At 37.9% G+C, this 15,893-nt stretch overlaps 1 protein-coding gene across 2 annotated transcripts in view; it reads right to left on the minus strand.

Annotated features, from left to right (window-relative positions):
• The window catches only part of DIP2C (disco interacting protein 2 homolog C), a 911,498-nt gene that overhangs the window by 270,067 nt on the left and 625,538 nt on the right, over positions 1–15,893 (minus strand). For both annotated transcript variants that reach the window (XM_053713839.1, XM_053713838.1), the window contains one exon: positions 13,894–14,033. In XM_053713839.1, the coding sequence (XP_053569814.1) occupies positions 13,894–14,033 (140 nt within the window). The remainder of the gene's footprint in view (positions 1–13,893; positions 14,034–15,893) is intronic.

The following is a 15,893-nucleotide window of genomic DNA, read 5'->3' on the forward strand; positions in this document are numbered from 1 at the left end:
AAACACATCTCTCTGACAAGCACTGTACTCTGAGGGGAAGTGGGCTGCAATATGCTCTGAAGCGCCTTTCAATGAAGAAATCAAGCACATTGTTATGCTTCAACCACCTCCAACGAAGGCAAAGTAAAAACTGAGGTATGTCTGAAGTGGGAGGGGCTTTATAGGCTTTTTGAGTTTGTGCCTCCTCCTGGTAGGAATGTATAGCCCATATGTAACAGGTTGTGGACTCTCACCTGCTATATGAAAGAAATACAATTTAAATGGAACAATGCCAATAATTTAAGGGGACATTGTACACTACATTCTTCTTTGCATAAATGTTTTGTAGATGATCCATTTATATAACCCATCTGGGAGTGTTTTTGTAGCAATGTATAGTTTTGCTTATTTTTTAATAACATTGTGCTGATTTTCAGACTCCTAACCAAGCCCCAAAGTATCAGATGTAGACCCAGGTCTACAGATTATTTGATGTTATTGTATGTGTAATTTGTCTTTTCATATGTAGGGAAGTGGGGAGTGTCTGCTCTTTCCCCGACCCTTTCAGTGGATGTTCCAGCCTAACCTCATCAACAGTGCTAAACTGAGAGCTTCTACGTAAGTTTTTAAAAAGGTTTTATACTGGATTTTTAAATCAGTATCTGTGCATATTCTTCTTTATAGTAGTGACTATTACATGCAGTTATATGAAAACTGGTGTACACTGCACCTTTAACGTCTCTGTACTGCCTAAACTACTCCAGCTCTATAAACCCTGTACATGTTGCTGATAATATGACAGCTTAAAATGCTTTTAAAGCACGATTTGCCTTTTTGTCGCTTTAACTAAATCTGCATCACATTAAAGGGACAGTTTACCCCCAACATATCTCCCCTTTAATTTGTTCACAATGATCCATTTTATATTCTGGATTGTATTAAATTGTTTACAAGTAGCTTGTTTACTCTTATTTCAGCATTTTAAATAGCTGATTTAGCCTGTGGTATCCCCACCTATACTGAAAGTTTCTATACTTAAGTCAAGGCTATAGACAGGCTTTGTAAACACAGCCAGCAGAATAAATTACACTTCTGGTGGAGTGTAGAAGAGATAAGTAATACAATAATAATTCTCCTTTGTTCTCTTGAAATATTGAGCTTTGGTTTACAAACAAATATAAGATAAGGAAGCAAGTGTGTGTACACAAAATGATAACATAATGAGATCTTATTTTACCTGCAAGCTCAACCTATTGTAATAGGCTGAAGTTTAAAAGCACAAAACCAGCTATTTCATATATACAAATAAACCTGAAAATGCAATTTCTCATACATTTTATAATCTGCAGCTGGCATTAAAATCATTGGAAATACATTAAGAGTAAAACAATTTTACAGTATACTGTCCCTTTAAAGTTAGAGTATGCAAAAATCAACTTTACTGTCACTTTAAAGGGACAGAAAATACCTTACAATGATAAAACACTTCTGTTGTCTTAATATAGAATAAATCGGCCAAATCAAAACAAATTAACACCTTGTTTGCTGTGATTGTTTTTAATAGCCAAACTCCAACCACTGTGTGACTAATTTGGAGGAGCCAAAACTGTTTTGCTTTAAGTAAATAAACATGCAAGCCTACAGCCAAAGTTTTATTCACAACATCTAAAATGGAAATCCCGCCTCCCTCTCCCCATGTTGAAATCAACCTAGGTTCTATAATGACTGCGCCCATGATCTGAAGTTTTTAGTGTGTTGTATCCCTTTAAGGAAATAAACAATGTCAAAATACTATTGTTATAGTTTTTGTTAATTTAACAATGAGCTGAGGTTCAAGCCTGGCTTATTTCCCATTTCTGTTCTTCTTTAGTTTAAGTATACTTAACAATGCATAATTACCGGTCTTAAAAGACAAACACTGCTTGATTTTTTTGAAAAACATGTATTTGTCCCATGTTCCCTTGGGAGACCAAAAAGCAAGCTCCAGACCCTGCAAATCAAATAGCTGTTTTATCCAATTTGCAGCAATTTGAAAACCTAGGCTACAGACCAAGCTTTTTGCCTCTAGGGAGTGTGGGACAAATAACACTTTGTATAAAAGCATCAGATTTTTAATGTCCCTTTAGTCTTCCCCCCCCCCCCCCCCCACATGTTTTGAGCACTATTTCTTCCTGTGCAAGTTTCAAGTTAAAATACATAAAGAAAACCTGCCCACAAACACTGGGCAATTAAACCTTACACTGTAACCGAAACAAACAAATGAAATGCTATAAAATAAACTAGTGTTTATACTTCTAAAAGAAATAAAACTGCATTGCGCTGTAGCCTGATATTTTCTGAAGTGAATTCACAGACGTCTGTTGTATAACACCAAGTTAATTTGAATTTGTGCATCATTTTCTTATTTACATAAAAGTGTTTGTGAAAACTATGGATTTTCACACCATAAAATCTGCAAAAACAATTCTAGTCATGACTATGTTTGCATAAAAGTTTTTTTTAAATTATATTGAGTAAATGGAAAATGCCATCTGTTCCAGAGATGAAGTAATTTATATAACTTGGCTCATACAGATAGATTGTTATGACTAGATAGCGCTGAAGTGTATAATTACTACTCATGATATAATGTGTAACTCATTTGTGATTACTAATTGAGCAAGTTTTTGTTTTTTTTAATAATTTTCTTTCTGAATTATTTTTATTTTGTACAGCAGGTTGTGTTTTCTTTTAATGTAGACAGCAACAAAATACATAAAAAAATAAACAAAAGTATTAGGCAGCCCATACAAGTGTAACTTCATGACAAATGCAAGTCAAACAATGCAAAATATATGCAATAAAGTTAGTTTAAAAAAAAAAACGCTAAGGCAAATCATAACAGATCTTTAATGTTGGAGAATATAAATACATGTTCACCTAATATCAGAAGCTCTAAATACATTGTCTTTATAAAAATGACTTTCGTTCATTGCAATATATATATATATATATATATATATATATATATATATATATATATATATATATATATAGTATATAAAAACAGAATTTATGCTTACCTGATGAATTACTTTCTCCAACGGTGTGTCCGGTCCACGGCGTCATCCTTACTTGTGGGAATATCTCTTCCCCAACAGGAAATGGCAGAGTCCCAGCAAAGCTGGCCATATAGTCCCTCCTAGGCTCCGCCCACCCCAGTCATTCGACCGACGGACAGGAGGAAAAAATAGGAGAAACCATAGGGTGCCGTGGTGACTGTAGTTAGAGAAAATAATTCATCAGACCTGATTAAAAAACCAGGGCGGGCCGTGGACCGGACACACCGCTGGAGAAAGTAATTTATCAGGTAAGCATAAATTCTGTTTTCTCCAACATTGGTGTGTCCGGTCCACGGCGTCATCCTTACTTGTGGGAACCAATACCAAAGCTTTAGGACACGGATGAAGGGAGCAAATCAGGTTACCTAAACGGAAGGCACCACGGCTTGCAAAACTTTTCTCCCAAAAATAGCCTCCGAAGAAGCAAAAGTATCAAATTTGTAAAATTTGGCAAAAGTGTGCAGTGAAGACCAAGTCGCTGCCTTACATATCTGATCAACAGAAGCCTCGTTCTTGAAGGCCCATGTGGAAGCTACAGCCCTAGTGGAGTGAGCTGTGATTCTTTCAGGAGGCTGCCGTCCGGAAGTCTCAAAAGCCAATCGGATGATGCTTTTAAGCCAAAAGGAAAGAGAGGTAGAAGTTGCTTTTTGACCTCTCCTTTTACCAGAATAGACGACAAACAGAGAAGAAGTTTGTCTGAACTCTTTTGTAGCTTCTAAGTAGAATTTTAGAGCACGGACTACATCTAAATTGTGTAGCAAACGTTCCTTCTTTGAAACTGGATTCAAACACAAAGAAGGTACAACTATCTCCTGATTAATATTTTTGTTGGAAACAACCTTTGGTAGAAAACCAGGCTTAGTACGCAAAACAACCTTATCTGAATGGAACACCAGATAGGGCGGAGTACACTGTAGAGCAGATAACTCAGAAACTCTTCTAGCAGAAGAAATAGCAACCAAAAACAAAACTTTCAAAGATAACAACTTAATATCTATGGAATGTAAAGGTTCAAACGGAACCCCTTGAAGAACTGAAAGAACAAAGGTCTGTAAACAGGCTTGATCCTGACCAAAGCCTGAACAAATGCTTGAACATCTGGCACAACTGCCAGTCGTTTGTGTAGTAAGACAGATAAAGCAGAAATCTGTCCCTTTAGAGAACTCGCAGATAATCCTTTATCCAAACCTTCTTGTAGAAAGGAAAGAATCCTAGGAATTTTTATCCTATTCCATGGGAATCCCTTGGATTCACACCAGCAGATATATCTTTTCCATATTTTATGGTAAATCTTTCTAGTTACCAGTTTTCTGGCTTGAACCAGAGTATCTATCACAGAATCTGAAAACCCACGCTTTGATAGAATCAAGCGTTCAATATCCAAGCCGTCAGCTGGAGGGAGACCAGATTTGGATGTTCGAATGGACCCTGAACAAGAAGGTCCTGTCTCAAAGGTAGCTTCCATGGTGGAACCGATGACATATTCACCAGGTCTGCATACCAAGTCCTGCGTGGCCACGCAGGAGCTATCAAGATCACCGAGGCCCTCTCCTGTTTGATCCTGGCTACCAGCCTGGGAATGAGAGGAAATGGTGGAAACACATAAGCTAGGTTGAAGGTCCAAGGTCGCTACTAGTGCATCCACTAAAGTCGCCTTGGGATCCCTGGATCTGGACCCGTAGCAAGGAACCTTGAAGTTCTGACGGGACGCCATCAGATCCATATCTGGAATGCCCCATAGTTGCGTCAACTGGGCAAAGATCTCCGGGTGGAGTTCCCACTCCCCCGGATGGAATGTCTGACGACTCAAATAATCCGCTTCCCAGTTTTCCACACCTGGAATGTGGATCGCAGATAGGTGGCAGGAGTGATTCTCCGCCCATTGTATTATTTTGGTCACTTCTTTCATCGCCAGGGAACTCCTTGTTCCCCCCTGATGATTGATATACGCAAAAGTCGTCATGTTGTCTGATTGGAATCTTATGAATCTGGCCTTTGCTAGCTGAGGCCAAGCCCTGAGAGTATTGAATATCGCTCTTAGTTCCAGAATGTTTATCGGGAGAAGAGACTCTTCCCGAGACCATAGTCCCTGAGCTTTCAGGGATTCCCAGACCGCGCCCCAGCCCACTAGGCTGGCGTCGGTCGTGACGATGACCCACTCTGGACTGCGGAAGCTCATTCCCTGGGACAGGTGATCCTGGGTTAGCCACCAACGGAGTGAGTCTCTGGTCTTCTGATCTACTTGAATCACTGGAGACAAGTCTGTATAGTCCCCATTCCACTGTTTCAGCATGCACAGTTGTAATGGTCTTAGATGAATTCGCGCAAAAGGAACTATGTCCATTGCTGCAACCATCAATCCTACTACTTCCATGCACTGAGCTACGGAAGGACGAGGAATAGAATGAAGAACTTGACAAGTGTTTAGAAGTTTTGACTTTCTGACTTCTGTCAAGAAAATCCTCATTTCTAAGGAATCTATTATTGTTCCCAAGAAGGGAACTCTTGTCGACGGAGACAGGGAACTTTTTTCTATGTTCACCTTCCATCCGTGAGATCTGAGAAAGGCCAGAACGATGTCTGAGTGAGCCTTTGCCTTTGAAAGAGACGACGCTTGTATTAGAATGTCGTCCAAGTACGGTACTACTGCAATGCCCCTTGGTCTTAGAACCGCTAGAAGGGATCCGAGTACCTTTGTGAAAATCCTTGGAGCAGTGGCTAACCCGACTGGGAGGGCCACAAACTGGTAATGTTTGTCCAGAAAGGCGAACCTTAGGAACTGATGATGTTCTTTGTGGATAGGGATAAGTAGATACGCATCCTTTAGATCCACGGTAGTCATAAATTGACCTTCCTGGATTGTGGGTAGAATCGTTCGAATGGTTTCCATCTTGAACGATGGTACTCTGAAAAATTTGTTTAGGATCTTTAAATCCAGGATTGGTCTGAAAGTTCCCTCTTTTTTGGGAACTACAAACAGATTTGAGTAAAATCCCATTCCTTGTTCCACCGTTGGAACTGGGTGTATCACTCCCATCTTTAACAGGTCTTCTACACAATGTAAGAATGCCTGTCTCTTTATTTGGTTTGAGGATAAGTGAGACATGTGGAACCTTCCCCTTGGGGGTAGTTCCTTGAATTCCAGAAGATAACCCTGAGAAACTATTTCTAGCGTCCAGGGATCCTGAACATCTCTTGCCCAAGCCTGAGCAAAGAGAGAGAGTCTGCCCCCCACTAGATCCGGTCCCGGATTGGGGGCTACTCCTTCATGCTGTTTTGTTGGCAGCAGCAGGCTTCTTGGCCTGCTTACCCTTGTTCCAGCCTTGCATCGGTTTCCAGGCTGGGAAAGGGGCCCTTTCCCCCAGTGATGTCTGAGATAATCTCTTTCAATTCTGGCCCAAAGAGAGTTTTACCCTTGAAGGGGATATTAAGCAATTTTGTCTTGGATGATACATCCGCTGACCAAGACTTTAGCCAAAGCGCTCTGCGCGCCACAATTGCAAACCCTGAATTTTTTGCCGCTAATCTAGCTATTTGCAAAGCGGCATCCAAAATAAAAGAGTTAGCCAACTTAAGTGCGTGAACTCTGTCCATAACCTCCTCATATGGAGTCTCTCTACTGAGCGACTTTTCTAGTTCCTCGAACCAGAACCACGCTGCTGTAGTGACAGGAACAATGCACGAAATGGGTTGAAGAAGGTAACCTTGCTGTACAAAAATCTTTTTAAGCAAACCCTCCAATTTTTTATACATAGGATCCCCGAGGAGATGCTACTTGTTCAGAGCGGCAAGGAGAATGACTGGGGGGGCGGAGCCTGGGAGGGACTATATGGACAGCTCTTGCTGTGTGCTCTCCTTGCCTTTCCCTGTGGGGGAGGAGAATATCCCACAAGTAATGGATGACACCGTGGACCGGACACACCAATGTTGGAGAAAGCACAATTATCCTCGATAGGAATAGTAGTGCGCTTGTTTAGAGTAGAAACTGCCCCCTCGACCTTAGGGACTGTCTGCCATAAGTCCTTTCTGGGGTCGACCATAGGAAATAATTTCTTAAATATAGGAGGGGGAACAAAAGGTATACCGGGCTTCTCCCATTCCTTATTCACTATGTCCGCCACCCGCTTGGGTATAGGAAAAGCGTCGGGGTGCACCGGAACCTCTAGGAACTTGTCCATCTTGCATAATTTTTCTGGAATGACCAGATTGTCACAATCATCCAGAGTAGATAACACCTCCTTAAGCAGTGCGCGGAGATGTTCTAATTTAAATTTAAATGTCACAACATCCGGTTCAGCCTGTTGGGAAATTTTTCCTGAATCTGAAATTTCCCCATCTGACAAAACCTCCCTCATGGCCCCTTCAGATTGGAGTGAGGGTATGACAGAACAATTATCATCAGCGCCCTCCTTTTCTTCAGTGTTTAAAACAGAGCAATCGCGCTTTCTCTGATATGCAGGCATTTTGGATAAAATATTTGCTATGGAGTTATCCATTACTGCCGTCAATTGTTGCATAGTAATAAGCATTGGCGCGCTAGAAGTACTAGGGGCCTCCTGCATGGGCAAAACTGGTGTAGACACAGAAGGAGATGATGTAGAACCATGTCTACTCCCTTCATCTGATGAATCATCTTGGGCAACTTCATTATCTGTGACAGTACTGTCCTTACTTTGTTTGGACGCTTTGGCACAATTATCACATAATTTAGAAGGGGGAGACACATTGACTTTCATACATATAGAACATAGCTTATCTGAAGGCACAGACATGTTAAACAGGCTTAAACTTGTCAGTAAAACACAAAAACCGTTTTAAAACAAAACCGTTACTGTCTCTTTAAATTTTAAACAGAGCACACTTTATTACTGAATATGTGAAAAAATATGAAGGAATTGTTCAAAATTTACCAAAATTTCACCACAGTGTCTTAAAGCATTAAAAGTATTGCACACCAATTTTCAGAGCTTTAACCCTTAAAATAACGAAACCGGAGCCGGTTACAGTTTTAACCCCTCTACAGTCCCAGCTACAGCCTTTGATGCGACTTTACCAAGCCCAGAGGGGAATACGATACCAAATGACGCCTTCTAGGAACTTTTCCAACTATTTTCAGGTCCTCACACATGCATCTGCATGTCTTGCTCTCAAAAACAACTGTGCAGTAATGGCGCGAAAATGAGGCTCAGCCTACAACTGGGAAGACCCTTCCTGACTGGAAAAGGTGTCTAACATAGTGCCTGACGTTAAAAAACGTTCCCCAAGTTTATAAGTGTGAAATACCAGCATAAACATGTATAAAATGCCCAAATAAAGCAATCGATTTTGCCCATAAAAGTGTCTACCAGTTTTATAGCCCATATTAAGCCCTTTATTCTGCTTGAGACTAAGAAAATGGCTTACCGGTCCCCATGAGGGGAAAAGACAGCCTTCCAGCATTACACAGTCTTGTTAGAAATATGGCTAGTCATACCTTAAGCAGAAAAGTCTGCTAACTGTTTTCCCCAACTGAAGTTACTTCATCTCAACAGCCCTATGTGGAAACAGCAAAGGATTTTAGTTACTGTCTGCTAAAATCATCTTCCTCTCACAAACAGAATTCTTCATCTTTTTCTGTTTCAGAGTAAATAGTACATACCAGCACTATTTTAAAATAACAAACTCTTGATAGTAGAATAAAAAAACTACAACTAAACACCACATACTCTTAACCATCTCCGTGGAGATGCTGCCTGGGCAACGGCAAGGAGAATGACTGGGGTGGGCGGAGCCTAGGAGGGACTATATGGCCAGCTTTGCTGGGACTCTTTGCCATTTCCTGTTGGGGAAGAGATAGTCCCACAAGTAAGGATGACGCAGTGGACCGGACACACCAATGTTGGAGAAAATGTTTTTGTATTTTATTTATTTAAATAGGTATTAATAGAGATAGACAGACAAAAGCAATGGTCTCATAATATTAGATAAAAGCACTCAAAATGCACAAAAGCTTTGATTGCTTTACTGCTTTAAAGCTACAGTAAAGCAAACAAATGAAACTTGTATGATTTCTGATAAAAATAAAATTTGGGCTTAATGTTGATCTAAAGCAGGGCTTTTTCAAAGTCTTAGGTAGTGGTCTCCCCTCTGATGAAATTTACAAGACAGCGCAACCCACCCTGCCGATAATAGATGTTACTTTAATTTTCTTTTTAAAGGAAATTTTAATATTTTGTTTTAATTTGGGAAAAATTGAGACAAGATTCACACAAAGCACTCAAGAACTGATTTTGCTCAACCAAAAGAGAGCAAGTTAAGTCATTTTCCTGTGTTAAACACAAGTTACTGATCAAAAGTGCTTTTTATAGTCAATACTAACATGTACAGATAAGTCACAGACAGGAACGCCACTTTTGTTAGCTGAACTATAACGCTGCACTGAGCACTGGCTGTTTGATTTCTTGGATAAGGATCTGAGATCTCCTTATGCTGGAGCCAATAGATCTAGGTTTATCTTGGAAAGCTCAGGAGCATTAAAGAACCTAGACCCTTGCTGCTGATTGGTGGCTGCATATATATATATATATATATATATATATATATATATATATATATACACACTGATTGTCATTGGCTCACCAGTAGTGCATTGCTGCTCTTTCAACAAATGATACCAAGAGAATAAAGGAAATTTGATAATAGAAGTAAACTGGAAAGTTGTTTAAAACTGTATGTTCTACCTAAATCATGAAAGAAATTTTTTGGGTTTCATTTCCCTTTAAGTTCTAAAAATGTATGTAGTTTATTTATCGATCCAAACAATTGAATAATTCCCACATGAAATACTCTCACCTAATACAGCTCATGAGACGGCCACATCACATACATTATTTTTATTAAGTAATATAATAAAATAATAATATAGAAAATGATCAATAAGGTGATAATGCTGATTGTACAGTGTTTATAAAAAGGGTACTAGTATATACATAAGCAAGAGTTATGGCTAATACTTAAGAAACTGTTGCCAACCACAAACTATTCTGAATAAGGTTTCATAAAAGCCAAAAGATGGTGACTTCCCACCAGAACCCAATTTGTTTCTTTCATGGTTCAAATAGATAGTGCAATTTTAAACAACTTTCCAATTTATTTCTATCATCTAATTTGTTTTGTTCTCTGCATATCATTTGTTGAAAATAATACCTAGGAAGGCTCAGGAGCTGCTGATTGGTGGCTGCACAAATATGCCTCATGTTAAAGGGCCACTGTAAGTAAATATTTTCTATGCCTGTTACTAACTACCCACCCCAAATACACTTTTTATCAATAGCATTTCATTAACATATCTCTACCCTATATCAGAAATCTTGTCTGCAAATTAAATTGTTTTCCAAACCCACTCCGTGGGTATCCTTTGCTCTGTACCAATCCGTTTACAATACCTAGGTTTCAAAATGGTGCTTTAAACACAATTTCATTGGTTTAAGTATTTTGAACACACAGTGCTGAAAATAGTGGGCAGGATAACGTGACAACATCGGGGAATAAAAGATATAACTTTTATAACGTTATGAAACTTCGTTTTGGAGAAAATATAGATCAGTAGGTTTTAATTAATGTTTATTAACTTTAATATGTTAGTTGTTTGGCTTAAAAATTATAACAGAAAGTAATCCTTTAATGAGTCACCCAATGCGTTTGTCTAGCTTCCAGTTATGCATTTCCTTTTCTTCAACAAAGCATTCTAAGAGAATTAAGCAAATTAAATAACAGAAGTAAATTGTTTAAAATTGTATGTTCTTAGTGAATCATGAAAGAAAAAGTTTGGATTTCATGTCCCTTTAAATGTCATTTACATTGGTATTATACCAAGAATAAAAACATAACAGCAGTTCCCATAACTCTACAAACGGCGTACTTTTATGCCATTCTTGCCGAGATATGAATAAAAAGGATTCTCTAGATCTGAGTTTTTCAACTCCAGTCCTCAGAGCGCACCAACAGCCAGACACTCCTGATATCTGAACTAGAGGACAGGTGAAATAATTAGCTGATGGTTTAGAGCAGTTGTGTAACCATGGTTACTGACTCGCTGATTATTTTAGTTGTGCATTCAGATAACATGAAAATGTGGCCAGTCGGTGTGCCCTGAGGACTGGAGATGAAAAACCCTTCTCTAGATTACCAGCTCAATGGAGCAGGGTCCTCCTCATCCTGTATCAATTCCATTGTCAAGTCTAATTATATTATACCGTATACATCAATACACATGTATAACTTTACCCCAATGCAAATCTATTAAGCTCTGCTGAATATTGTGCTGCTTTAAAAATAACTGATAATACTAATTTAAAGGGACACTGAACCTAAATTTTTTCTTTTGTGATTCGGATAGAGCATGCAATTTTAAGCAACTTTCTAATTTACTCCAATTATCAATTTTTCTTTGTTCTCATGCTATTTTTATTTGAAAAATAATGAATCTAAGCTTTTTTTGGTTCAGTACAGTGGACAGCACTTTTTTATTGGTGGATGAACTTATCCACCAATCAACAAGAATAAACCAGGTTGTTCACCAAAATGGGCCGGCATCTAAACTTACATTCTTGCATTTCAAATAACGATACCAAGAGAATGAAGACAATTTGATAATAGGAGTAAATTAGAAAGTTGCTTAAAATGTCATGCTCTATCTGAATCACGAAAGAAAAAATTTGGGTTCAGTGTCACTTTAATCAAAATTCTGCAAAAGCAAAAAGTAACGCAAATGCCCGTAGCCCAGAGATTATCAAACCCACAGTTCCAAAGTGACCACTCCACACTGAGCCTTGGACCAAGAATTGTGCATTTGTATAAAAAACACAGATTCCTATTTGAGGTTGCTTCCCACAAGCTTCATATTGTGTGCAGTTTTCAATGTCCCATGTGTACTTGTGTCTTGTTTGTGTTTTGTATTTTACAGAAAGCAATGCTAAGTACTCACTTTTTTGGAAACGTTTTGAATAGAGAGCAGCTGTAAGGCATCTTTATATGTTACGAAATCCCTTCCTTGATATAATCCCTTAAACATTGTGGTTAGCTCAGCTGTGTGCTTCTATTCCTTTGGTGTAACCTGGTTTATGACCTCATATGACCAAGTATCTAACTCCAAATATCAATTAAATATGAGCTCTCAACCTTGGCAGCTGTACATTTTATTTTAATGACGGCAATAAGTAAATTGTATTCATCATTGCCAATTCTCATCTGCATTATGCCAGTCTAGGTTATAGCAAAATAAGTAAAGGAAGACTACCACAAAAATACTGCTAAATAATACAAGATTCTATTACAGATGTTCCTAAGCTTTGGAAATAGAATGTTACTAAAATATAAATATTTCAGTTTGCCCAATGTTTATATGTTTAATATATTTCTCAAACTATCTTCCATTAAGAATACATGAAAAATAATGTAGTATGTAAAACACCTGGGTATAAGAGAATACTGGTGCATGTGTGTACATACAGTATATATATATTATTTAAAAAAAATGTAAAGAAAAAATTCTAATATCCTGTAACCCCATATTTACTTCATTCTCTTGGTGTCCTATGTTAATAGGTAGCAACTTTCCATATCTAGGTAGGCTGAGTGCTGTCATATAGTTGCATACTCTATAGTTTATTTGGATATGCTCTTATGCAAATGAAGGATACCAAATTAATAAAGTAAATTTGATTACAAACACTTGTTTTTTTTAAAGCTGTATACTCTACAGAGTAAATGGCAAAATTGGAAAGTTGCTTAACGTGAGTGTAAACTTAAAGGGACACAAAACCCAAACTTTTTCTTTCATGATTCAGACAGAGCACACAAATTAAGAGAACTTTCCAATGTACTTCTTTTATCTAATTTACTTTGTTCTCTTGGTATGCTTTGTTAAAAAGCATATCTAGATAGGCTCAGAAGCTGGGAGTGAGCTACTGATTGGGGGATGCACATATATGCCTCTTGTGATTGGCTTACCAATGTGTTCAGCTAGTTCCCAGTAGTGCATTGCTGCTCCTTCAATAAAAGGATTACAACAGAATGAAGCAAAATTGATAATAGAAGTAAATTGGAAAGTTGTTAACATATGTATGCTCTGTCTGAATCATGAAAGAAAATATTTGTGTTTAATGTCCCTTTAACAGCTTATCTCAACAATATTTGTAATAAAAAAGTAAATGAAGGGCACTCTCATTGATATAAAATCAGTGTAGATACTAAATTATATAAATAATTACCCTTTTATTTTGTTATACATTTCGCTGTTCCTCCGCCCACAATGCATAGTCTACTTTTATGTAAATTGACGAATCATGCTGTAGACAATCGTAACGCGCCCCCTTTGACGTCAAAACCAGTTGCATTATTATTAATTTGCTGGATGCCAAAGGGGCTACTGCTTGATTTGTTATTTTTCACATATATAAGAAACAGCGGAATGAACAAAATGAAAGGGTAGTTATTTCTATAATTTAGCGTCTACAATGATTTTGATCAATGAAAGTTGCCCATCATTTACTTTTTTATTACAAATATTGTTAAGATAATAGTGTAAGTTTACAATCACTTTAAAATTGCACGCTGTATCTAAATCATGAAAAATGTCCCTTTAAATGTCCATAACGTACAATATTTCTGGATCTAACTGTTTTTATATGGAGCTTTAGAAAGCAGACCACTTGTTTAGAATGTATATGCTTCCTATACATTATTTTATTCTAAGGAATGCATTATGTTTTATAGTTTTATTCGTAAAAATATGCAAAGAGAAGAAAAAATATAGGAAGAGGACAATACTTACCACCAGGCATTACGGTCCCTACATCTTGCACTGTTAATACAGACAGCTTTTCTTCTGAGTCCACCCTTATAACACCATATGTGAGACCTTGCATTGATAAAACCCCTCGTCCTGGAGGCTGGTTGCTGTCATCTGTTGGCCTAAGAAATAGATATATTTTTATACACTTAAAAATACAGCATACACATGCAGATAATCGTGAACTAAAATATAAGTTAAAATGACTATTAAATACAGCAGGATTGTATAATTTATTAGTGCATAATAAACAGACAATGCAATAGCACTCATTCCAAATTTTAATTGAGCAAATTTCAAAATTAAAGACATTAAACCACAAAATTTTCTTTCATGATTCAGATAGAGAATACAATTTTAAACAACATTACAATTTACTTATATTTTTTAATTTGTTTCATTCTTTAGGTATCCTTTGTTGAGGAAATAGCAATGCACATGGGTGAGCCACTCACACGAGGCATCTATGTGCAGCTTCCAATCAGCAGCTACTGAGCCTATTTATATATGCTTTCCAACAAAGGATATCAAGAGAATGAAACAAATTAGATAATAGAAGTACATTGGAAAGTTGTTTAAAATTGTATGCTCTACCTAAATCATGATAGAAAAATGTTGGGTTTCATGTCTCTTTAACTTGTTTGCCAGTGCCCTGTATCATGTGACAACCATAAGCCAATCATGGACTCATATGTATACACTGTGAACTTTTGCACATGCTCAGTAGGAGCCGGTGCTTCAGAAAGTGTGCATATAATAAGAAGTAACTTAGAAAGTCTCTGTCTGATTTATGAAGGTTTAATTTTTACTTTAGTGTCCCTTTAAGAAACAACAATATGCAATGACATATGTAAATTAAAGTGAGATTCTAGAGCACAATTGCATGCTCTAATTTGTTAGACCATATCATTTTTTCACTATAGATGCTGCAGCTGTTTAAACCCAGCAAAGGGATTATGCCCACATTTGAAGTCCTGCTTGGGAGCTGCAGAGAACTGCTGGTCCAAAGCACGAAAAAGCAGATGAACCAATTGCATAATTCTGCCAATCCCTGGCTGTGTTTAGCTCGGCAGCTACATCTCTAGTGGCTCTGAGCGAAACATTAAAGGGACAGTCTATTTGTTATTGTTTATAACAATAGATAATGTCTTTAATACCCATTCCCCAGCTTTGCAAAACCATTATAATAATATACTTTATAAACCTCTAAATGTTTGCCTTTTTCTAAGCCCCTGCAGACCACCTTTATGTCAGGGCATTTTTATGGCTTTTCACAGCTAGACACTGCACCTTCATGTGTACCATATAGATAACATTGTGCTCACTCCCGTGGAGTTATTCATGAGTCTGCACTAATTGTCTAAAATACAAGTCTGTAAATAGAACAAAGATAAGGGGGCAGTCTGCAGAGGCTTAGACAAAAGGTAATTACAGAGGTAAAAAGTGTATTAATATAACAGTGTTGGTTATGCAAAACTGGAGAATGGGTAATAAAGGGATTATCTGTTTAAACAATACAAATGTTGGTGTAGACTGTCCCTTTAAATGTGGGGGTTAAACACAGAGTTGCAGCATCAATAGGGCAAAAACTGCATTCTCTAACGCAGAGGTCGCCAACCAGTGGCCCACGAGAAGACTTTGGTGGTCCTTGACACCATCAAGCAGGAATTAATCTCCTCTGATGGTGTCCCCCGTCGCACTGCAACTCCCTACAGTGCCTGGCTGAACATCAGTAAAACCAATGGAGGAGTTCAATTACAATATCCCTATGTACATTGCTTAGTACTGTGCAACTTGCATAGCTAGAATGTATTTTTAACTCCTCCCGGCCGGCGCGCTGCTCAGAGGAAGATGCGTCCATTATAAATCCAGCAGAGGTTGGTATAGTCTTGGCTTTAAATAGAGGAATTAAAGTATATAAAAAAAGAAAATCTTTAAAAAAAAACTAAAACAGCCACACAATGTGATTACATAAGCCTGTG

This window comes from Bombina bombina, chromosome 5 (assembly GCF_027579735.1).
Source record: "Bombina bombina isolate aBomBom1 chromosome 5, aBomBom1.pri, whole genome shotgun sequence".
In the NCBI taxonomy this organism is placed as follows: Eukaryota; Metazoa; Chordata; class Amphibia; order Anura; family Bombinatoridae; genus Bombina; species Bombina bombina.